The sequence below is a fragment of the Adiantum capillus-veneris genome, chromosome 10 (genome assembly GCF_014529385.1).
Source record: "Adiantum capillus-veneris isolate H3 chromosome 10, ASM1452938v2, whole genome shotgun sequence".
Lineage (NCBI taxonomy): Eukaryota > Viridiplantae > Streptophyta > Polypodiopsida > Polypodiales > Pteridaceae > Adiantum > Adiantum capillus-veneris.
This window is the reverse complement of record NC_140940.1, coordinates 25,556,351-25,582,592: the sequence shown is the minus strand read 5'-3', so window position 1 is coordinate 25,582,592 and position 26,242 is coordinate 25,556,351. Positions and strand designations below refer to the sequence as shown.

The following is a 26,242-nucleotide window of genomic DNA, read 5'->3' as shown; positions in this document are numbered from 1 at the left end:
GCAAACTAAGGGTTTCATATGCACGAGCAAGGCTCCAATCAGGGCAGGGTTCCAATCCAGATTCTCAGCACTCTCTCACCCAAAAAAAGGTGGATGATTTGTTGGAAAATACAAAACCACCAATTAGATGGGATTCACGACCTGAGACGCACTCTGGATGCAGTCAAGACACTGCAAACAATTCTGACAGTAGAAGGCAAGGTCGACGAATGGTGGATGTCTCTGAAGGAGAAGGGCATCATACCAGAGACTTGGGTAGCCTTTGAGGTTGTATTTAGAAAAGAATTTCTATCCACAAATGAAGCAGACAGAAATTGATTTACTTGGAATAAGTGTTCTATGTGTCAACATAAAACACTATTGGAGTATATCTTGCACTATCGTGATGTCATTCTCAAGTTGGAGGGGTTAGATACCTTTCAACAAGTGTGTGCGTTTATCCGTGGTTTGACACCAGAGCTTAAGAAGCATGTTAAGACTCAAGATCCCAAGATGCTTGAGGAGGCTATAATGCAAGCACATATACACGACAATCCCAATGAGAAAACACCAGCATAATAATCACGTGCTTTTCACTACACATGCAATTGCACGCACATAGCATGGGCACAAAAAAGAAAGTTTGTAGTGGTTGCATCTAAGGCCTCCAAGAAACCCAAGGGGTCTAGGGGTCCTCTGTCCACTGAAGAGTTTGAGAATGCTAAAAAAGAAAAATTATGTTTCACATGTTTAGGGAGTAGGCACGGCAAAGGGGAAATCTGTTGCCCAAGTAAAAGAGAGAGCATTGCACATGGTGCATCTGTTGTCTCTTGAGTCGTCCTCTTGTTTCTCCAATGTGGAAGTACCAAACACCAAGGTGATGCATGAATGTGGCAGCAAACCTTCGGCTTACATGAGCTGGTGTGTATGCATGGGTCCATCCAAGGGCACAAGGTGTGGATCTTGGTAGACTATGGTGCTTTGCACAATTTCATTAACTATAAGTTGGTGAAACGTCTCAAGTTTCCCAGACTCTGAGTTTCCATCGTTACAAGGTAGCGATGAGGAACAGCCATGACACCGAGGTATGGGACACTCAAGTGAAAGATGTGTCGCTAGAAATTCAAGGGTATCACAAGTCCTTGAATTTCAAAGTTATGAATTTAGTGCGAGCACATGTGGTATTGGGTCGGGAGTGGTTAGATAGTCTAGGACCATCCCATAAGTGTAGCATGAGCACAACAGTTTGATTTTCAAATCCAATGGCATGCACGTGCTATTGTTGGGAGAGAATGATGTGACTTCCTCGCCACTCATTTGTACATCAGATCTTATGAATCTCACTTCTCATAATGAAATAGGAAAAAAAAATATGTGTTACTCCATGTGTCATTTGCTTTCGAATGTTAATAATGTTTTACTTGACAATTCCTCAACGATGCATGCTTCTCTCTCTTTTATTCCATCTATGGCTATTTCTCTTTGTCCTGAACAAGCAAATTTTTCTAATAAGTTAAAATAATTATTAATGGAATATAAAGATTACCACTAGGGTTACCGCCGACACGGGCTATGCAGCATGGCATAGACGTTGTTGCAAGCAGTAAACCAAAAAGTAAACCACCCTATAGAATGAGTCATTTTGAAGTTGTTGAGGTGGAAGTCAGCTTGCTATCTCATTAGAGTTTTTATACAACCCAGTTCTTCACCATGGGCTTCTCCCATCTTATTAATGAAGAAAAAAGATGATAGCATGCGCATGTGCGTAGACTATCGGGGATTGAATGTGATTACTGTTAAGAACAAGTATACATTGCCAAGAGTGGATGAGCTACTTAATAAGCTCACCCACGCTCGCATATTTACAACGACGGATTTACAGTCAAGGTATCATCAAGTACGCATAAGGCTTGCGGATATACCCAAGACTGTGTTCTAAACACGGTTTGGATACTTTGAGTATTTGGTTATGCCCTTCGGGTTTACCCATGCCTCAGTTACTTTCATGACACTTATGGACAGTGTCTTGAGACCATATTTGGGCAAATTTGTTATTGTTTTTCTCGATTACATTCTCGTGTATAGTGCCTCTGAAGAAAAGAATTTACAACATCCGAAGCAGGTGTTTGAATTGTTACGAGAACATAACTTATACACCAAATAATCGAAGTGTGATTTTCTCAAGGAGAAGATTCACTATTTAGGGCATGTTATTTCACTTGATGGATTACATATGGATCAATCCAAAGTGGATGTCATTAGGAGGTAGCCCTCTCCCAAAAAGCTTCATATTTTCTTGGGATTTGTAGGTTTTTATCGAAGGTTCATTAAAAAGTATGCTCATATTGCGGTTTCGATGATAGACCAACTGAAAACAAATGTGAGCATGATGAGGAATACTCCAAAGTATGGAGCCATGTGTAAATGAGGGATCCTTCTCACTCCATGGGTCTTTAACCTCCACACTTAGTTCTAGAATCTCTCAAGGGCAAATGTGAGCATGATGAGGCAGACTCCAAAGTATGGAGCCATGTGTAATTAAGGGATACTTCTCACTCAATGGGTCTTTAACCTTCACACTCGGTTCTCCTCTTTTGAGTGATGAGCTACAGAGATGGAAGAATTTTTCCATAGATGATGGTTACCTACTCCACAAGGGGAGAGTGTGTGTACCGACGGACACGGACATTCGGTGCCAAGTTCCTTATGAATGTCATGACAGTCCAAGTGCAGGGCACTCGGGTATTAAGAAGACTGACGCTCTTGTACAACGACAGTTCTACTGGCCAGATTTATATGGCTATGTTCAAGACTACGTCTTACATTGCCAAAAATGTCAAGTTAATGAAGCAAAGCGCCTAAAGGCAGGAGGTATCTTGCGTCTATTGAAGATTCCTAATGGTAAATGGGAAAGTATCTCTATGGATTTCTAGGGAGTGTTTGGAATAGTTCAATCACTCTAGACCAAAGAGTGTTAGTGAGGTTTCACGAAAGGGCAGTCCTTTTTGGGACATTTACCCTTCCGCCTACTACCCCACGGTTTGACCGATTGGCTACGGTGCTCACCCGTTCGGAGGTTTCCTGCGAATTGAACCCACATCTTTATAAGGAGTGTTTGTAATAGTTCAATCGCTCTAGACCAAAGAGTGTTAGTGAGTTTCATTGTAGGATTACCGAGGACTGTACGAGGTCATGACTCGGTATGGGTGGTCATGACTGGTTGATTAAACTTTGCAAGTTTATTGTGGGTTTACCAACCACTGTACAAGGTCATGACTCGGTATAGTTGGGCATACACCAATTGATTAAACTTTGCAAGTTTATTCCAACCAAGTCAACAATTAAGACTCCAGAATTAGCTCAATTTTTTGTGGACAATCTGTACCCCTTGTATGGATTTCCAAGTAACATTGTGAGTGACCGTGATCCCAAGTTTAATAGTCACTTTTGGAGGGCTATATTTAAATGATTGGGTACACAATTAAATCTATGTAAGATCATTCAAAATGAATGGTCAGATTGAAAGCGTCAATCAGTGCTAGAGGATATTCTATGACTCGCGAGAATTTGTTAGCAATAAGCAATCAGATTGGGAAGATGATCTCCCTATTCTTGAGTTTGCTTACATTAGAGTTAAGCATAAGACAACTGGTTTTAGTCCTTTCATGCTCATGTATGGTTTTCAACCTAGGTTGCCAGTTACGGTGAGGTTGGCAACTGAAAAGCTTCAACTCGTCAAAGATTTTCTCCAAGACCATATGGACATGTTGAAACTAGCTCGTCAAAATGTTCGACAAGCACAAGATTGGCATAATAAGTATGTTGATGAGAAACATCGGCAAGTTACCTTCACGGAAGGGGAAGAGGTATTTTTGTGTGTCCCAGAGCATCCAAAAAGTCTAAACGCTGGGCCAACTCCTAAATTATCTCCGAGATATTGTGGGTCTTTCAAGGTACTCAAGAGAATTGGTGATAGGGCTTACAAACTCTCATTACTTGCACACTCTCATATTCATCTGGTATTTCATGTGAGTCGTTTACGTAAATTCTTACATGGGGACGACAATGTCATTGACCAACAGATTTTGGTTGATTTCATTGAACCTCCAGTCCAACCGCATGAGCCTTAACTCGTCTTAAATTGTCATGATTTACGTACTTGTCATCATGTGTGTCAACAAGTTTTAGTCAAGTGGAAAGACCAACCTGAAGAAGGTGCCATTGGGAAAAAAATAATGTTCTTAAGGAGAAGTTTTCCACTTTTGTTTTAGAGGACGAAAACCCTTCTCCAAGCAGGGATTAATGTAAGACCAAGGGCAAATGCAAGGGAGGCACAGACCCAGGCCAAGGGCTGGCTGCTAGATGTGGACAAGGGATTCTGAATATGGAAGGCTAAGGGCTTATATAATAGGGCGGTAGGGTGGAGAATTCTTAAGGCAGTTCCCTTGGTTCTGATACTAATTGCCATTTGGGCTAAAGCTCACCATCCAAAGCCTCAAGAAATGGGCAAGGAACCCAAGATTAAAAGACACCATGCATGGTCACTAAATGGAGCATCGATAGTCAACTAAAAGATAAGAACCTAGAAGCCCCCTCTTGAAGAGAAGTATCCTCAAAAGTACGCTCTAAAAGAGAAGTATCCTCAAATATATGCTCTCAATAACAACGAACTCAACCCCATGTCAGAACAGAGCAAATACTATCACTGAAAGCTCCAAAGCTAAAGTCAAAACCTCCCTTGAAGATAGGAAACCTCGTTCTCGCTTAATCCTGGGAAAAGAGAATAAGTACCACTTGAAAAAAATCTGAGAAAAACTAGAGTAAAACTACTCACTTTGTAACTAAATAACAAAACTTGAATCTCAAAGAGCTCAAGACGCAAAGAGGATCACACCATCAGTAAACTTGAACTACTAAGAAGCGAAAGACCAGAAAGGTCATCACTTGAGGTCATGTTTTCTAAAGAAGTCGTTAGGGTTCAACAGGACCTACTACTCAAGTAAACTCCCTGATATCAAACCGAATGTCTACCGTTGCTTTGCATCTGCCAAGATTAAACCTACTATTATAATGCAATACAATATGCCAACTTCCATACAAACTCGGAAGAGCACATATACTCTCAATGTTGTAACTTGCTTCCTTAGAAACTTTACCAGAGTTGTCCTTTCCACTTGTGTTGAAGAGAATATACCCACACATCAACTATGAAATCAATATCCAATACACAACATAACACCAATACTCAAGGTAAGAGTAAAGGAACAGCCAATCATAACTCCAACATGCCCACGAAGATTGGAATAGGCTGCCCCAATGTTGGAGCTCTCCAAAGGGAAGTACAAGAGAGATCTCAAAATATTGATGTTGTTTTCTAAAATCAAGAATATTGTCCCGAAGAGATTGCAAACTTGTCCAACAATTGGTAGTTACAAGATCAGAAAAGGGCAAAGGAGTGACCGAATCTATATGGCCACACTACCATCGGTGACGAGAGTACATGGAGAGTAGTCCACACTCCAACAAAACCTCCTCGAACTATTGTCATTGTTGGCTAAGCATCTGGCACCACACTCTCCACCTCCAAACCTCATCCATTGTAGTCGTATGATCGCAAAAGAAGTTGTTCTAGAGATGGAACAATCCCCCTCTGCCTATCAAATCCAACTCCAACACATGCTCCTAGTCTACTACATATCGGATGAACAAGAGACTACTGAAGCGAGAACTGGAACTTCAATCCTCATATGGAAAAGAAAAAAGCCAAAGAGCATGCATCCTCTACTTCTAGAAGGAATGAGATCCCCCCTATTATCCATAATCCATAATCTGGTATAAAAGTGCAATTGGATCATCAACTTGCTACCCATCGATCGATAGGTAGCTCCGTCGCTCAACGATTCCAAGAAAGACGTGTGTTTGCAAAAGGTATAGTAAATTTGCATCTTCTCTCGAGAAAAACACGGCCATAGAAACCTGCTCCAAAAGTGTTGAAGAAGATCCTCTGTCCAAACACTTCTCTCTAAAGAGGAAGGCTAGAAAAGGAATGACTTCCCCAATGTGGCTTTCCTCTAGGGGACATAGGGTTCTCTGCTCTCCTATGCATGCACCGAGAATAAAGTGGCTTGCCTCTGCACTTGCCTCAAGGCTACCAGTGTGACTGCCTAGGGGACATAGGGGTCTTTCCTCTCATACGCCTGCACCAAGAAGAAATTGGATTGCCTTTGCACGTGATGCCCACCGAATGGGTTACCCTAAGGAAAAAACTCGGAGGAAATGCATTGTTGCCCCTGCATGCGACAAAAACGCCACCAAGGTGCCGACCAAAAACACTAGAAGTCTAGCTAGGGGAAAACAACAAGCATCTATGGCAAAGGGTTTCCCATTAGGGCGCCCTACTAGGTTCACCAAGAGGGGAGTTCCCGTGGCCTATACCACCCAAGTCCACACCACCCGACCAAGGCACTCCTCTCCACAACCTCATAAAAGGAGGAAACCTTAGAAAAGAGGAAAGAGAATCCCAAAAGGTACCTGGCAACACCCAAAAGGAAGGGGAAAATTCCTATGTACCTATAGGAGTCTACATGGTTGCTGCAAAGAGAACCAAACCCTAAGCTAAACATGGCTAGACACATCCCGACTTAAGAAAACAGCTTCACCCTGGCCAAGCTTAGCCTCAAAACAGCTCTCACTCACTAACCCCTGTCATTGATAGAAACTGGGACTGATTGAACGAATCCAAAGAGATGCCATAACTCTAACGTGGCCTAATCTTGCTCTATAAGAGATAATTCATGTATGTGAAAATGTGAATCGCAAGACATGTGGCTTTGTATGTAGCCATAAGTCCAAAGAAAATGTTACAAATGTGAGATTGTTCCATGCTATTCAGAGTGGCCCAAAAAAATAATCATTAGGCAATGGAACATTACTAAAATCTACTGCCAAACAAGCATTGGGAACCAAGCGTCTCACATAAGATCTTCCCAAAGTTGAGCTCTTTGCATAGATGCAATATAAGCATAAATCCTAGCAAATTCATAAATTTCGCATTAAATGAGACGTTATATTACCATCCATCAACCCATTGGATCATTAAAAGCAACGATAAAATTCAAATCATACTCACTAATAATGCAACTCCGGAATATTTAGAACAATTGGCATACATAATTTTAAATCCTGTAAAGCGAGAAGATTGACCAACAAATTCCTGTTGGTTATGCTCTTGTAAATAAGTATGTCTGCTTTGCTTTTATGTACATAATGCCAGGTGAGCTTCCACTTATCGTGGTTTTTTAAACCTCGCACATTGTATGTCACACACTAAGGGATAATGCATACGTACAAGAGGATATATGCATAGCAGGAAATAAGAAGAATCTATCAGGTTGTGCCCATGACAACATCACCATCAAGTGCAACATTTTCAGAAGAAGAGAGTTCAAATTCAGTATCGACAACCAATTGTAAAAATGCATCATTAACAAAAGCATTTTTATATGAGTTTGCAATCGTTTACTCCAAGCTTCAACTAAAATCTTATTATCATTTACAATTGCACTTGAGAAAACCATTGACTTTCCTTTAAAAGGAGGTGGTAGGAAGTTTCTTGAAATTGCAGGCCCTCAAACTCTAAATGGTTTTTTGGGTTGTTGCCAAGCTTCAAAAGACTCAACTTGTAATAATTTGCCTCTAGTGGTTACATTTTGATTTGATCAAGGAGCATGGAATTGCTTGCTTTTACCTTTGTCAACGTGTGGCTTAGATTGCATGCTCGATTCACCTTGCTTTATCCATGGTGCCAAGGCCAACTCACCAATGGGAACACAAAAGGCCTGATTAATTGTCTTAACACCAAAAGGAATGGCAGAAGGTGGAGGTTGTAGATCAAGTTTAGAACACTCAGACTGCATATGAACAAATTTTCCACATTTTAAACATGCTCTTGCGAACTTTCCTGATTTGAGTTTGAATGGTCTTTTATCAATAATAGGGCCACTTGAATTCAATATTATGCTGTAGGGTTGTGTTTATGAGTGCCCCACAGTATGCAAAATCTGTTGGTGTTTGCATCCAATTTAGGACATATAACCTTTCTCAAAGTCATACCAGTAACCCGCAATCAACATTTCCAAGTTGAGAAAGTCTTGAATTTCTACCCACTCGAGACATTTTTCCCTAATCAAAATCTAATAATCTTTTGTTAGAGACCAAGGTAAAACATGAATCATATGTGTGCTCTAGACAACAGGAGACTTTTGCAACATTACTGCAATTACATATCAGAAACGAGGATCTCATAAAATCCCCTACCACCAACACCTTGCATTGTTGGTCTCTTAAGACAATAATTGACCCACTATGTTACATCTTGTGCAAAAGGCATTTTTCCAAGGAAAATCCAGATCACTGCAAATTTAGCATATTGACGTAACAACCCATGAGATCTTTTGCTCGTATCAAGATATCAGCGGAAGGCAAAGCACCTTCCCAAGGTTCCAAGGTAGCTGAGAAATTCTCTGTCAAACATTCATGCAAAATTTACAAATCTTCAAGAAGCTCGACCTTGTCAGAATCTGATGAAAGTTCAAGCATGAAACCCCCCCCCCCCCCCCCCCCAAAATCAAAGCTTCTCTATATAGAACGTGGCAAACACCAGTGTTCACAGAAAACCGGCCTATAGTGTATATTTAAAGGACAAATTATAAATTCTCGACTAACCTTGATGGAAACCCACACAACCGGAGGAGACACACTGAGCTGAAAGCTAAGAAAGCAAGTGAGCATATTTAATTTAAAACGTAGCATTAATAAAACTCAAAATAATACAGGAAGGCTAGAAAACGATGCTGGTAAAACAAGGTGAAGGATGAAGTTCAAGAAAACTATCGATGATTTTGTAGCAAAATCAATTATCAGAAGTTTTGGTTGATCGCTCTGAGCTCTTATACTCTTATCTGCTGGCACTTATCTTCATGGGAGCAAAGTTGGCAAAGGCTTCACGTAACAATAGTCCAGGAAGCAGTAGTCGAAGCCCAGCAGGAAGTCAAAAGAGTAGCCGAAGAAGCAGTAGTTGAAGCTCAGAGGAGAGACTTCGATGGGACTCAAAAGGCCTCGCACATGCCAAGGAATCGATAGCCGAGAAGCCTGCTCCGATTTCCTAGATCGATAGCCGAGAAGCCTGCTCCAATTTCCTAGATGGATGCCGCCCTGCTACCATTGTGCACATAGCAGAAAATCCGCTCACATCTGGCTGGAGTTTGCAGGGAAAATAGGAGCTGCAGCACAAAACTGTGTAGTGAGCACTACTCTTTCAGCTTTGATACTGCAGTAAGAAACTAGCTGCCAGCTCAGCATATTCCAGACGCAGCAGCAATTTGCACTCTCATGTGCTGACCCTTTCACTGGAAGCACAAATTTCGCTCCCCCTTAAAAGAAAGTAATTTCCACAAAAGCAACCGATAATCAAGACCAACTAAAATTCAAAACAAATCCTCCAGCAGTGCCATTAAAACCAAGGAGTAGAGAAGAGCGCAGCAGCAGCACCCACCACACAGACAAACATACGTCAATGCAGAGACCTGTGGCCTGAGTTTGTCGTAACGCCAGAGATGCAGGACAAACTCAACCATAACGAAACCGCGCACTAAAAGAAGTATCAAATAGGAAGTTTTTTTAACAACCACTACAATACACAAAGAATTGACTATCAACATTGACATCCCATTGTCAGCAGTAAGAAATTAAAAGAGAAGCTATCACAAAAGCTTTTCAACAAAATTAAAGGAACATCCTCTTGAGGTCTTAGAGCATCTCAACACTAAGTATAACTAGTCATTTTAACCTCCCCTTCAAATTCAGTTACATTTTGGCCAACTCCTTACTTGTTCCAGCATTGTAGATGTGAAGTCACTAATGAACCGTGATTCAAATCCAGAGGCACTGTAAGTAGACACATTTCTTTTCTTAAAAAAAGAGCAGCCTTTAATGAAAAGATTCTTGCCAAATCAACATATTTATCATTGTATAAATCTTATATATTGAGAAAGATTACAACTCAGTGATATGAGCCCACATTGTGTGGTGTAAAGAATGCTCAATTTGAAACGACTCCCAAACAAGGGAGCCATGAATGAACAAGGAGATGCCAAGAAATTGGTCTCACTCTGTTAGTGTGACTTGCATTTCAAGTACAAAAGTCACCTAGTGAAATTCTTTCAATTCCACCCTCTTGCTTGTCATGGTCCGGCATAAAGATGCTGGGTACTCAACCTTGAAACAAGAAGCTGTTGATGTTTTTGAATGTGGGACTGACTCCAAAACAAGGGACTGCCAGATGGACAAGAAGAAACCAAAATCGGTCTCCCGGGTTTTGTGACTGCATTTCAAACACAAAGTCACCTGCTGAAAATCATGCACTTTCACAATTTTGATAGGTGGTCCTTCATAATGATACTGCAAATCAGTTTTGAGCACCAGAATGCCGTTGGTTCTTTTCAAACAAGAGCTATTCATTTCTCCATGCATGGAGCATTAGTGAAGAGCCGCTTAAGCCAGATGTAGTGTTGGCCAACTTCAGGCTCCTGGTCCCAGCTAGTTTCATGAGTGAAATGTTGCCATTAAGGTCCCCAGACCATTTAATGGCATTCATCTTCTTGTCCGGTGAGGCTTCTGCTCCCTCGCAAGCTTGAAACATGAAAATAGCATTGGCATTACTCGGCCTGCCAGCAGAATCAAACATCCAGTTGTGAACGTCCCAAAAGACCTCTACCGGAATCCCATCCACTAGCACTGTTTGATTGCCTCGGAACTTCCACTCCAAATTCTTCACCTGCACCACCAACTGCTTATCCACAGTGATGCATAGATATGGATCCTTGGGTGCGGTTGTTTGGCATTCGATAAGAATGTCATGAGCTCTTCCTCTCTCCCCAAACTGCGCTTTAGTGCAGAAATGCTTTTTCCCAAACACATGCTCTTTCCTCGACAGAAGAGTAGCTTCGATAGTCGAAGGCTTTGCCTTCGTATGCCTGTAAGCCGCCTCCTCTTTGTCCCCAAGGAGTAACACCACCTCTTCATTGCATACAACTGCCACAAAGTAACCGTGTTGAGGCTCAGGACCAAAGGCATACTTAGCTTTCGACATGTCCCAAAAAACCTCCACCTTGCCGCCACTCACTTCAAAGCCCTTCATTCCAGATCTCTTCCAAAATGACCAGGGCTTTAGCTTCACTTTGCACGTGTATTGGCACGAGGGGTCATCAATGGTTACCGAAAGTCCTTGACCTGTTGCAGTTTTAAGCCAGGTGATGGTTACATGTCTGCATAGACCTGCGATCTTGGTTTCATACTGGCAAGTGACCAGATTCTGCATGGTTCTTCTAGCCAGAAGGCTGGCTCACTTTGAAGAGATGCGTGATGCAATTCGGAAAAATCACAAGAACACAACTACCATGGCAAGTGAAATTCTCATGACAGAAGATAAGTTGGGCTGCAGCACAAGCAAAGACACCGATGGATCCGAGCAATGCTACGCTTTGGACAGCAGCCCGAGCAAAGATGCCAATGGATCTGTTGAATTGCTATGCTACGCTACCTAATGGGCGCAGCTATCCTATGATTGCGCATCCCATATAAATAGGCCTTCTATGCTCAAGGTAATCACTGTAGCTGGAGGCACTTTCTTCGTCCGGAGGTCATCCCATGAAAAGATAGGAAGCAATTACTCTTAAATCTCAGATCCAGTTGTGCGGATCACCAAATTTAGAAACAGAGAGAGGCCTGGCTTGGGCCCTTCTGAGATGAGATGTCGGCAGCATTCAGGCAGGGGAGCCACAATGAAAGCTAGGTGGAGAACGAGAGGGACAAAACACATACACACACAAGCAAACACACAAGGTTATGAAGATGACTTAAATTGTCACAAGGCACATGCATACACCCACAGACGACCAGCCTGAGGGAACTGATGGGATCGGAGGACACATGCACACCCACAGCACACATAATCACTCTTCCTCAAACCCAAGTAGGTGGAAGAGAGTAATGGAGGCAACTAAAGAAGCACCCTCATATATGACATTGATGTACCGCAAAGCTGTGGAAGGTGGGGGAACAGGAGAGGGAGACCACAACAAAGTAGACGCCGTGCTGAGATAGACAGAAAGGGGGGCCGAACCATTCTCTCTCTCTCTCTCTCTCTCTCTCTCTCTCTCTCTCTCTCTCTCTGCTTTGTACAAATTATACAGAGGGAACTCTGCTGCGATGGCGAGCACCTGGTTTGCAAGACGGTTTTTGAGGAGGAGGACCGAACTCACTGATGATGGAGACTCTCCTTCGAAGTTCGAGGCGGAGTTTCCACAGCGAAAAGTAAAAGGGTTTTCTGTCCTGCAGACTTTGCAGCTCATCGCCAGCTTGCTTGTTCCTTGCTTGCCTTGGGCGGCCAGTGGCCACCGAAAAGGCACGAGGTTCCAGCTGTTCCGCACATCAAATGCGAGGAGCCTACACTCTCATGAGCTTTGTGGGATTCGAACTCCGCCGTCCACAATGAGGGCTGTCAGAGGGGCATGTTCAAATGGGATCAATCGTGGAGGAGAAAAATGGGGGGCAGGTCACTCGTGGGCTGTGAGACATGGCGGCACGGAGGCATCCCGAATTTACAAATCCACCCCGATTTACAATATGACATACTCATATCCCCCATATTATAATGAACGCAAGCAGGCGTAGTGGTTAGCGCACATGGTTCACAATGGGAAGGTCGTGTGTTCAAGACAAGGGGCACGTACCGCCCCGAATTTACAAGCCTACCCAAATTTACTTTTTGCCCCGAATTTACAAATGTGCAATCGGACGGCCCGAATCACCTTAGCCGTAGATCCCATATGAAGCTGCCTGAGGCTTCCCCATAGGCCCGCTAAAGGCGCTAAAGGAGGCCCTAGGCCAGGTTCAAACGAGCCCAGCGTTCAACAAAAATGTGTCTCGACATAATATCGTGTCGTTTTCAATTTCAAAAATGTCAATTGAGGGCAAGGGGAAAAGGAGAAATTCCGCCCCAAAATAGAGAAAAGTAATTTAAAAACCCAAAAAATAAACCTAATTCCCTAAAATTTTCTCTGGGCAAATTCAAGGAAAGGAATTTTGTATGTTTGAAAAAATGATTTTTCCCGAACATTGGGCGAGCTCGACGGCAACCTTCCATGGTTGTTGGTTGCCTCACCCCTCTGTTCACACAAGCCGCTGGAAGAGAATATGAAAGTTTTAGCGGGAACGCAGTATAGCACTCAATGTTACCCCGATGACAACGTGTTCATCTCTATAGCGAGCTCGACATGGATCAATAAGCATCGCCCGCATTTTGCGTTCGGCAGCACAGCTCTTTGGGGGGCACCCAAAGAATGGTGGGTCCGGAGAGAAGCTGGATTTTTTTTGGCCCGGGCGTGCATCCTTCATGGCGTGTGTGGATTCGTCTCTTCTCTCTTCTGCCAGCTCGTCTGAACACAGCCTAAGTGCATAGACAAGTCTCACAAGGCCAAAGGCCATGTGTACAACCCATTAATTTCCTTTTCGGTAGGAAAAGAAACAAGAAATGAATGTTCACATCTTCCTGAATCTCTTCCTCCATGATGTCTCACAGCTCCTCAACTCCAGCACGCTGGAAAAAATCACCTTGTGCTTCTTCCGGTAGATTCTACACTCAGTAATGGAAATTTTATCAAAGGTTAGTGGATGGGATGCCTACATTATCACCTAACAGAACATTTTTCCATGAAAGAGTGCGGCCAAGACAACTCAGAACTAGTTTCCAAAAGGAAAGTTGAAAGAGCAGTTCATGAAGAGGTGAGGAAGGTCTTTAGGACAATTCTTGCATCTGGGGCAAGTTCCACGAGCAAGGCCGGCGTCCCTAAGTTTCTGGCCAGTCCAGACAGCATTGTAGATGATCAGCCAAAGGAGGGCGGATTTCTTTGGGGAAGATGCAGTTGACCATAGGGTCCTAAATTTAAAGTTCCATTGCCTCCTGTCGAGGGAGAGACCCCATCGCTGATTCAGGATGAGGGCTTAGGTACGACCTGAGGATGGGAGAGAAGGTAACCACCTGACCACACAATACCTTTGAGGGAGAGGACAGAGGAGCAATTAAGAAGCCAATGAAAGGAAGCAGGAAGAAGGGCTAGTCGCCTGCGAATTCCCAGGGCCTCAATTGAAATTTGAGAGAGATTTCCAGGTCGGAGAGCCTGTCAAAGGCTGTCGGTGACCATACATCAGCCCAAACGCGAATCTAGAAGTATCCACCTAAAAAAGTGGCAATATGCCATAACCCTACTTGTAAAAATTAGATGTGAGCTTGATGCTCTCAAGATCTAACCCCTTGATGTTTAAGCTAGCTACCAACTCTGTCCCCAATCTGTATGCTCCCTCCTTGAGCATGTCGATGTATCTTTTTGTCTCTTTCTAATAAAAATCTCCGCCTTATATTGGTTAAAATAAAAATGAAAAAAATGAATGTTGCAATTTCGTTGGGTACACTTGATAATTATTCACCTTTTACATATAACTATGCAATGTCTTGAAATGTGGAAATTGCCCTCGAGAAATTGCATAACTATGCTCACTCCATGTTCATGAGCTTTGTGAGATTCGAACTCAATCTATGCACATAAAGCCTCTTTACTAATGTGAGACAATGAGTAAGAGATTATTATGGAAAATCTTGCAAGATCCTTTTGCAACCTCGCTTCGCGTTGCCAAGTAAGACTCTTGGAGCAACAAGCACCATAGAATTGACCTCAAGGCACGATGCTCAAAGCGAAATTGCTAGTGTAAGCCACTCCAGCCAGCCCACATCGTTGTTCCCCTTGCGAGCTCCCCTGTATTTTTTTTTTTTTTTTAAAACATTATTGCATCCTCCCACCAAGCACTCAAGCCACTCTAGCCATCACGTATCGTTGTCCTCCCCGCGAGCTCCCTGTATTAAAAGAAAAAATCATTACTACATCAACCCTCGCCCAACAACTGTCATAACGCCTGGCAAGTCTTGGCTCGATTTCGCTATGTGCAGACAACTAGTCTTTTCCTTGCCTTTCACTCTTTAATGCTCTAAGGCATCTCCCCAAGATTCTTGTAAATCAGCCCCGTTTTTAAAATTGAAGATAGCTACTAGCATCCTAGAGTTTCCATGAGCATGGCAATGCTACAGGCGGGAGCATGGAGAGCCCTGCAAAAATGTTGAAAACAACATACTAAATGACATAAAACAAGAGATCTGCATACCTTGCGAATTCCACATCACATAATCAATTATATATGCGATCAGAGAGAGACAGAGAGCGAGAGATAACGAGAGTGTTGGAATTAGGGTTGCATGAAAACACACACAACTTGGAGAAGACGAAGGAAGCTCAAGGCACACAACACTTAGTGTGCATTGGAAAGATTGATAGCCCTAGAATGATGGGCATATATACAATGCACGGGGGAAAAAACTCCTAGCAAGGGAAAAAATGCCTCGGCAATCCTAAGTGTGTTCACACACATCACTACCACATGTATATGGTAACAAATCCCCCCTGGGAGTGACGCGGTGAACGAGAGCTGGCACATAGAGTAAAGGAAAGTGCCATGCCTTGAGGACATGATCAGTCCACAAAGGGGAGTAAGCCCAAAGCTTTGCGGAAAGCTTCGAATTCTCGCGAGACAATGCCTTTGTGAAAAGATCTGCAAGGTTGTCCTGTGTTGGCACATAAGCCAAGCTAATCTCTCCTGATGAGAGCCTCTCCCTGACATAGTGGTAATGCACCTCAATGTGCTTTGTGCAAGCATCATGTCCTTGTTCCCCACACTTAAAACACTTATGGTCCTTGCAAAAATCTTCAAGCTCTTTAGGAGAGAGTTTGTTTTTACCTTTGTAAACTCCGTTCTCCTTGGACCAATTGTAGTTGTTGTTGTTGTTGTTGTTGTTGTTGTTGTTGTTGTTGTTGTTGTTGGAATTGCCTTAGGAAGAATTTTGGGCATTGTTTTCCCCTTTGCATCATTTTTATCTTTATTTTAGGATTGGAGTACCAGCGTTGTACTGAGTTGAAGCAATATAAAGAAATACCAAAAGAGACGCCAACGTTTGGGGCCAGTGATCTCTTGGAGTGGACTCCGCTACTCCCATCTCAAAGTTGCTCAGTTTGTGGTGCCCGTCTCGTGACATTAACCCAAAAAAAAGTACGACTAATTTCTCTTGAGTTTTGAGAATCTTTCTTTTTTCTCAACAAGATGATATGATTGTTTTAATGATCCAATAGTGAATACGATTCCAACTTGAGAGGATCTACGGTATACTATATAGAACCAACAGTCTCTATAGAATTTTGTCTCGGAATAGATTTTGAAGTATAGTAGAAGTTGCCTCTTGCGACCCCGGTGGTTTGTATTCATTGGCCATGCCAAGTATGGTATGTAGGCCTTCATTAATTGTTGCACCACACAATGCGCATGTGGACATATTTTGCATTTGCCTCACCAAACATATAAGATGATAATAGTATCCACATGGGAACATATAATGGCCGCTCCAATCGTCGAAGACTTTGTAGCATAGGGGACATTGGTTGGTGGAGGAACTGCTAGCCACATTTGAGATGCCCACAACCTCAAGATGCATTAAAAAGTGGGAGATGTGATTGCCTTGGCATATAGGATTTAAACGTTGAGAAACTCCCTGCACATCTTGACTAATCTTATTAAGTTGCACTTCAACCCTTGCGGTGATCAAGGGAGGGGTCTGCACTTGCGATAGTCTCACTGCTTCTTGCTCTTTCTGTGAGAGCTTTTTCCCCATGCTTTTCTTAACCTAGCTCAACTCCATTCCAACCCCTTCCATCATAAGAGCAAGCTATTGTCTTCTGAATATCATTGTCTCCTCACAAATATCATGGGTGCTAACGGTGACATCTCTGAATGCAAAGTCCACTGGCCTATTGATAATAAAATGCATATAAAGCATTTTAGCAAAGTAGAGTGGTGCATCTGCATTATGGAGCGGATGGTCGTACAGCTCCAAGAAGATCCGCTCACTATTGAGTTTGATGTCTTTATTTTGGCACCTTGACACCTTCCATCTTCCCTTCTTGATCTCACCTTATGGGCATGGCCATATCTCTTTGATCATATCCTTTGGGCCTTGTTTGTTTATGTCACTCCATTGGGCATGACTGGGGTTCGCCCATTTGAACAATGTACAGGCCATATCTCTTTGGGCATGGCCATATCTCTTTGATCATATCCTTTGGGCCTTGTTTGTTTATGTCACTCCATTGGGCATGACTGGGGTTCGCCCATTTGAACAATGTACAGGCCGTTCTAGTTACTTGGCGGGCAGTCAAACCTTGTGCGAGAGCTTTAAGTCGCTCGTATGACTTTCTAGCCAACTCATGGTGCTCGTTATCTTGTATGTTTGCCATATCTATAAAAAATATAGATAATATAAGAAACTTGGTGAATGAAAGATTAATACATAAGACTCCCATTTCATTGCCCTGAAATATTGAAAGATGGAATGAAAAAATAAGTGGAAAGCATCTAGTAAAGACAAGTACACCTCAAACATGAGACCAAACAAATTATCTTAACCACATCTCAAATTATCTTGATCACATATTTCAAATATAAAAGCCATGTTCAATTACAGAATTGGATTAAACGACAGAGAGAGTCGAATAGCGGGCGTTGCGCCTTGGCTGGCTCAGTTTTCAATGATCTAAAAAACTCTGCCACTTGCATCATAGATTTTCTCTCTTTGCAATTCGGCAAGAACATCCAATTTTTGGCTCTATAAAGTATAGCTTCCATGGTAGCTTTTTTGTGGGTATTGTCACCCATCCACAGATCATGTATAGCCTTCCAAAAATCATATAGCGCTTGCAATAAGTATCCCAAAGCATAGACATCGCCTGTCAGAGTATATGCATCTTCAAGAAGGGGATCATATAACTCGAGCGCCAACCATCCTCGCTTTTGTCGCTCTCGATCAGCAGTAGATCGAGCATGTGCCACCTTTTCTGGGTTTTTGTCTACCTCATATACAAAATTAAGCAAAATTCACTTTTTGGACACTCTTAGTAGAAGTCCCCAATCAATGATGTCGATGCATGCCTTCAAATCTTTAGTGAAGTCCAACACTATATTAAATGGGTGTAGGGCAGTGTGAATAATGCCCGCCATATGTGCAGCTACCATGCCATCCACCAAAGCATGCATAATGTGGGGCATATTCATCACTACCTCCTTGACTTTGGCAAGTTGCTCCCGGCTTAGTCGCATGTCGGGAGGGGGGGCTTTTTCTACCCTTGATCCAAGCGATACATTGCTCTGGAAAATTCACTGTATTTGAAGGGCACCTTCAAGAGCATGTCATTGAGCGAGCTGCCATTATAGTAAGGAAATATTGTAATCGAAGGTGACTCATTCGTGAAAGCAATGCACCTAACGATTATTGGGTACGATACTTGCATGCCTTGCTCTGTTTGAAAGCTCTCGAACATGAAGCTATTGTATCTCTTGTACAGCTTCCCACAATAAGCTATGTGCTCAAGAAGAAAAGAAACCCCTTGAACTTTGTACTCTTTTACTTCACCAAAGGCCCTTGAACCAATTTTCTGTCCTTCAATCAATGCCTCATGCGAAATGCCAATGAGATGTGCACACATGGAGTTTCAAATAGTGCGCATAATTGCCCATGTCCCTGTAACATATAGCTGATCGAATATGCCTTGGGCGATGTGCACTCTTTTTGGAAGTGACTCTGCATCTAATGCCTTAATGAGCTTGCTCTTCACCTTATGCTCATTCCATATTGCATCCCATAGCTGCAATCGACATGAATCAGCACAAGCTGGCGTCAAATCTTTTAAATCCTCATATGCAACTCGCATACTTCCCAAAATGGTGCGAGTTCTGTGTTGATAATCAAAGTCGGCTAGCTTCTGCCTTTCACAAAATTCTACACTTCTTTCTCTTCGGAATCGACACAATGTATTTTCCCAAATTTGCTTGCATGAGGATATCACACTCATTGACTTTCCTTATGGCCTTATCTACATTTTGCAATACAATAATGATTGATTTTGTGCATAGGACTTTTCGCTCTTGTCGGTGGAAAGCATGGTGATTGCAAAGATAGCGAGAGCTACAACTATTACAACACAAAACACTTAATATGCATCCATATATTTTAAAATAAAAACAAAAACAAAGTGTCAAAAAATAGCAACCATAAATACTAAGTTTACATCAAGCAAAACATCACATTGCTATCCATTTGCCCTAAAATGAGAGTCAAACATACTTCAAGAAATATAACGATAGCAGACACTTAATACGCATCCATATCTTCAATCACTGCAAAATCAACCAAACTTGGCACAGTAATTGCATTCTCATGTACAATTAAAAAGCATATGCAGTTGTAGGCACACAAATTGATTGGTAATAGAATATTAAACAATTTTTCAACAGTAAACATTACATTGTAATATAATCAAACGCATAAGCAATTGTCGAGGTAAAAAACTAAACAAGTCTGGGATCGTTAATATAACAATTGAAAGGCACTAGAGGTCAACTATTAATACCATGGGAAAGCTTTCTTCTCAATTTTCTCTGGTGAATTAAGCCGTTTAATCACGAGAACCAAGTATTTCATGTCCGAGGGATGACTAGAGGATATACCTAGAAGACCATGTAGTTAAGCTACGATAAAAGGAATTGCTCATGAAATCATCACCTGACTTATTCCCTTTTCTTTGACCCCCCAAAGTCTTTTCACATTGATTCAATTTTGATGTTTGTGTTTAATTTGTATACCTTGGATTTTTTGCTTTTCAGGTAAAATTTCCCACACTGGGAACCTCTAGGGATCTAGTACCATAGGCGATACATATGAGTGAAATACCAAATCAAGCTAGGATTTCTCTTCCAGCTTAAGATTTTACCTTGTGGCACTTTTGATTGTTTTGTTTGTTTGATTCAGCATTTTAATTTTGTACATTTTGAGGGGTCATATAACACTTACCCTCCCCAGGCTCATCACACTAGTAAACTCCCTTTATAATACTTAAGCTAAATGTCAATAGGGACTAAGCCCACTAGAAAGCCCTAATACATTGCACACAATGCTGCCTATATTGGATTAAGAACCTAAAGTAACCATTCATTATTAGGAAGACATTCCCCATGGTATTAAAAGAAGATCTCTAACACCTAACTTGGTCAAACTAGCTTAGTCAGACTACTTGATTCTTTAACCTAGACAAGGGATTAAGACAAAAGAATTATATAGGATCTAATGTTTAATCTAAGCAAATGTGCTGAATATTGTGCTACCAATCACATTTAAAACAGACAAACATGGATGCAAAAACAAAGACAAGGGACAATGCTAATGGTCAAGAAACACATGTTGTATTGATGATCGCGCTTGATTTGAAGAGTGAACGAGAGAAAGATTCCATGAAGTTTGAAATCCTAACCACAACAACACGTTCTTGTACACACTAGAAAACACAAGGAATACCTTTAAGAGGCACGACAGTGGAAAGAGGCACCAACCTTTATTGAACACAATCAAACAACATAAGGAACCCTAACCTAATTATTTGCCCCCCCCCCCCCCCCCCCCCCCCTAGAGATTCAAGGGAACATGATATTGTAAAGATGGGGAGGTAAAAGGCTAAACCCCTATCATCATCATCGTCGAGAAAAACAAAGTCATCATCCATGAGACCATACGTGCCATCCGTGTAATCATGTAGCTCTTCCCAATCTTTTAGGCACAAATGTTCACGAAGAAGGTTACTAGACGTTTATATTCATCTTGGTCAAAAGGGTAGGCTTGTGCAATGGGAGAGACGCTCTCTACTAAATATGGATCAATCGTGGTGAAGAGACGTATCAGCCAGTCTAATTCCTTGAAATTCCTCTCACATGCTAGCGTATCTACCAAATCCCATTCACAGGTAAGCACAGGGTAAACTATGTGAAACACTTACGAAAAGTAAAGAGGGAACCTCTCACCCAAGGTAGGAGTGGATGACTCTAGCGTACTAGACATATCTATACACATGGATAGATGATGGTTAGTGTGAAAATATTATAAAGGTCGTGTCAAAAGGTCGTATCCTTGTGCATAATGTGTTTTTATGATTTGGTGTCATATATAGGACTTGTAGGTTTTCATATTTTTGCTTGGTGGCTCTCGCTCTTTTACTTCTTGTGGATTATTTATCTAGGATAACTCTAGTATGTGCAAAATGTAGATAATGAGAGAAGTGAAGAGAAGAGAAGTTTCCCTCCCAAGCCCTATTCTTGCTCGTAGTAGGCAATAAGGATACTTCAGGAAGAGATGTACCTATAGCGGGGAGAGATGTACCTTGTGCTCTAGTATTTCTTCACAAGATGATTGTTGATATAGCGTTGTTGCTCGAATACCTTTGAGAGAAACAATTAGGACACAAGAGAGATGGAGATAGGAGTAGAGGTAGAAGTAGTAAAAGACATGGAGGTAGAGCTGAGCTTGGAGATGAAAAACAAAAAATCAACAAAATAAGAAAGCAAAAAACACCTTACTTATGAACCTCTTTGATAGTATTTGTCAATTTGATGAAGATGGCAAGAAATAGAAGACTTCGGCCTTAATTGACTAGAGTTTATGTTTACAAGGATGCTTTCAGGTTTTGCTAGCCTTCCTCAAAGGCAAGTGTAGGGCTAAAGGCTAATTTGGCATGAATACTCTCACTCCATCTTGAATGGTTTTCAAGAAAGAAGAGGTCCTCTTTTTTAGGTGAAGGGAACCCCTAAGGATTACACAAGAAAAAGAAGAGCCAGTGTGAACAGGAACTGACAAAGTTTGAAACGAGCTATCTCTTCATGATATGGACAGACTGGAGTCCACCATTTTGATCATATCTCCTCAATCGTGGCTCCAAATAAATAAATTAAAATACGGAAAGAGAATACAGCTCATGAGGTATGACTCCCATTTTATATACGTTTTCCAATTTGAATTGGAACCTTCTGTAAAAAGTTCACCACAATAGGGTATCTTTCTGGTAGCAAAAGTCTTCTTGTGGTCCCCTTAGTTCCGACTTCCACTTGATTCCAATGGATACCTCATGCAATATGAAAGCATGACATTTCTCCTTGACAAAGGTTTGTAATAATGCTCTTAATAATGTATTAAAATGAGTGCATCTTTGAAAATCATGCAACCTAGTGTCCCACTAGGAATTGAGTTCTTCCTAGTAGCTATTAAAAGAAATATATATATATATATATATATATATATATATATATATATATATATATATATATATATATATATATATATATATATATATATATATATATATATATTGGAAATTATCTTAAATATAGGATCTAGCTAGGGTGTGAGATGATAATGAGATAGAAGAAAGAAAGAACCAATGTTTTTTGCCCCAAGTTAAAGAGGCACAGCTATTGACGCTTTTCCCATAGTACTTTCTGACGGTAAAGTAAGAATATGTTACCCTTGAGATAAATAATAGGATGAGATAAAAATTTAATTATTATACTTAGATATCCATATATACATTATAGAAAATCTAATTATATGTTTTAAAAGTTGCAAGGTAAATCTTGTAGCATTCGTTTCCACAATGTACGTGTCAACGACATCCACCCCCTTTAAACCTGCACATCCTCTCATATGTGCCACATATGATTTTTTGTAGTTTCAACTCCCTTGTATCTTCATTGAAAGATTCCAATGATTCATCTTCACTTTGATCTTCACCTGTGTTTTTCTCTTCCTCCTGCTCAACATCTTCTGGATCACGACCTCCTCTTCTCTTAAATACTTTGATCCTTTTTCCTGCAATGGGAACCTTTACTTCTGTACCATCAAGTTCAAACAAGCTGTGAATAGCATTTTCATGCACATGCTTTACAACATAGGGTCCAAACCATCTTTTTGAAAACTTATGCATGACTGTGTGCTGGTTATCAAGGCTACTCTCATACACTAAAACCCAGTCACCTTTGTCAATTGATTTGCTCCTAAGCCGATTGCGCTTATCAAAGTAGTCCTTGTTTTTCAACCTTGCATTTTTCAGGCACTCTTTTGCACCCTCAATGTCTCCAGGTCTTCTCTCTAGATGCCTTATACGTAATCCAAGGAGATCTTCCCTGTTAAGCCCATCTTGCCAAAGTAGTACATTCCATGTGGGAATTGTATCTTCAATTGGCATCACTGGCTTTTGACCATACATGAGTTCCATAGCCATATAACCAGTTACTGAGCTATGTGTTGTACGATCATCCCATAACGCATATGGCAACAAATTTGGCCACTCACCAACTCTCCCTTCGCAAGCCTTGGCCAAAGCTTTGATGATAGGAGGATGCCCTCTTTCACTCTTTCCATTGCCTTTAGGGTTGTAAGTTGTAGTAAGAGAAAGCTTGATTCTTAATCTGGAAAAGAAAGCCCTTGCTTTCTCGGCATCCAATCCACCTCTGTTCGCAGTGATCTTTCCCACACAACCATAGACAAATCACCTCATCATGAAGGAATTTGCATACATCTTCTGTAGTTTTTGCTCTTAATGCTCGCCCTTCAACCTGGTTAGTAAGGTCCTCTCGGGCAAGAACTAAGTATCTCATTTGCCAGAGACCTAAAGGCATTGTGATTAGATCCACAACCCATTTATAGTGCATGGCTAGTGGATATGTAGGTTGGAATCATCACAATGTCGAACATTTGATTACATTTGACTATTTACACATGACTCTATGAATTGAGATACATCTTTATATATACCCTTCCACCATTATTTTTCTTTCAACTTGGAGAAGGTTGCCCTCACACCCCTATGTCCAGCACATAGACTCTCATGAAACTCTTGCATGAGATTTACTTGAGTATCTCTTTTACATATAACGCTTTGTGGTGTAACACCCTTTTGTTTAGGTTGCTTCCACAAGGACCCATCCCTCAAAAAGTACCCATATGCTTTCATGCACATCATCTTGAATTCTTGTTCAACCAATCATCATGTTTTGTTAGAGTACTCAAGTAGCTTCCAATAAGAAGCCAATCACTTTCATAAAGCTCTTTCAATAGCAATTCAAGTGGATTAGTCATGCAGACATTGTTACCTTTGACATGAGAGATAGAATAGAACTTTGTGCCCACATAAACTCCCTCATCAATCATCTTTGACTTGTCTTCATACCTTATCCTTGATAGCATATCTAGCACTATATTGTCTTTACCTGCAATGTGCTTAAACTCGGGATTTAAGGACTTAATGTAGGCAATCCAACACAACATAGCAATGTCTGGAGTTGAGCAGCTTGTAATCCTCCCAAGAATTGGTTTAGAAAATCTGTTTCTACAACTACACATGCACCAATTAGGTACTCTTTCCCATTTTTCGAGGCTGTAACCATACCCCATAACTCTCTCTTTATTTCTGAATAGTTTCTTTGGAGATAACTTAGCACCTTTGCACCAGATCTAACCACATACGTGTGTCCTTCGTCATCTTGCCCTATTTCCCATCCTTTTCATGTAGGACTCCACATTATTACCAAACCTAAAGGTGTCCTCATAATTGTCAAGTCTCTGCTCTCTATTGCAAGCTGAAATTGATCATACCCTGAGTAGAGATCCCCCATTGAGTAGATTGCCCTCCCTGCAAACGCCTCTGCAAACTCATCCATAATTGAACATGTACCTACATTTCTAATTGTCACCTTGTTCATTGGTTGCATATCTTGGATGAAGCATAGAGCACCATTCTTCTTTGGAATTGTGAACCACATGTTTGAGTATGGAGCACAAGAAGGCTCCAAAATCCCCATTTTGATCTTTTCATTCAATAGCTCTACTAACTTTGGCAAATGAGTCTTTGGAATTGGAATGGGCCGAAGATTCCAAGGCACATGAATTGTAAAAATTACCATAGGAGCTACAATAGAAGGATCAACACATCCTATCTCATGTGGCTCAAATGCAAAAGCCTTACCATGCTTTTGAAAGCATTACTTCGAAGCACTTTGTCTCCTCATGTGTTACAAACTCCTCACAACCAATCTGCAACTCTTGAAAATACTCCTTTTTCAAGGTGTGCCCAATCTTTTTCGGATTCCTCAAACTTGGTTGCAAAGATGCCTGCTCAATCTTTTCCATGTTGTTTGGTGGTAAGGGTGAAGCTACTGGTTTCACCTTGGTTGCTACACTCTTGTATTTAGTTTCAACATGGACTTCTGGACCAATTGTTTGCTTAAAACATTGGTTTTCTTTGAAGGCTTCTATTACTTGTGATACATTTCCATAGAGAATAGTTCCACAACTTCATTTTCAAGATGCAAACTAGACTCCATTATAGCATCGAGCCACCCATAGTATCTACAAAAGAAACTTGTTCACACAAACCCAAAAATTTTCAGTAGGCTCCAGCAACCCACTCTCTTTCATGCCTATTTGTACATTATGTACATATTGCCTTTCACATCTCTTAAAATATTCAAGTTTTGTAAAACATACAGATCCATTCCTTGTTACCAAGGAGCCTGTTGAGAAAGTTTCACCTATTTTTGGATCACGCAAGACCCTTTTCCTTTTTGTACCACGGCAATCCCACTTTACAATGGTACTTGGCCAAAACCTATCATTTCCTTATGATCATGAAACTCTTTGCTCACCTTTGGTAGAGGATGATCTCTGAGGTTGTAACGATTTCTTTCATGGTTCACACAAACAATGAGAAATTGAACAACACATTGGAGAGGGGGAATGGGGGAACACGCCCGGCACAAACACAATGGCCTCTCTATAGCTCAGATATCCATATCACCCCTATCTTCTCAGAAAACACCTTCAAAAACACACTTTACACTAGCAGACCACCGCCTGCTCAATTTCCACTGCTCACACACTCCACAAATCCACCACACAAAGCACACCTACTACCACGGTCTGTCTCCACCCTTACACATGCACACAGCCGCTCAATCTCACTCTCTCACACAAAACACCGTCAGTTCGGGGGGGCACGTGCATCCGCACTGCCGACACCGAGGGGAAACATGAAATCAGGAGAAAGAGAAGGGAAGGGGAAACAACAACAAGATGGGGCAACAACGGCTTGATTTCACTTCAAAAGGCATGTACAAAGTCTTACACTGCCATCACCATGGCCATTTTCAGGAAAAGGTTACAAAGGGCTTAGCTTGT

At 41.4% G+C, this 26,242-nt stretch overlaps 1 protein-coding gene across 1 annotated transcript; it reads right to left on the bottom strand.

Moving 5' to 3' along the window:
• Nucleotides 1–10,349: 10,349 nt before the first annotated feature.
• Nucleotides 10,350–12,468, bottom strand: LOC147448569 (uncharacterized; the record flags this gene model as incomplete). Its single annotated transcript, XM_086521142.1, has 2 exons — nt 10,350–11,268; nt 12,258–12,468. Coding segments are annotated over 2 exons (990 nt in total), but the record flags the coding sequence as incomplete, so codon positions are not given.
• Between the last annotated feature and the right edge of the window lie 13,774 nt (nt 12,469–26,242).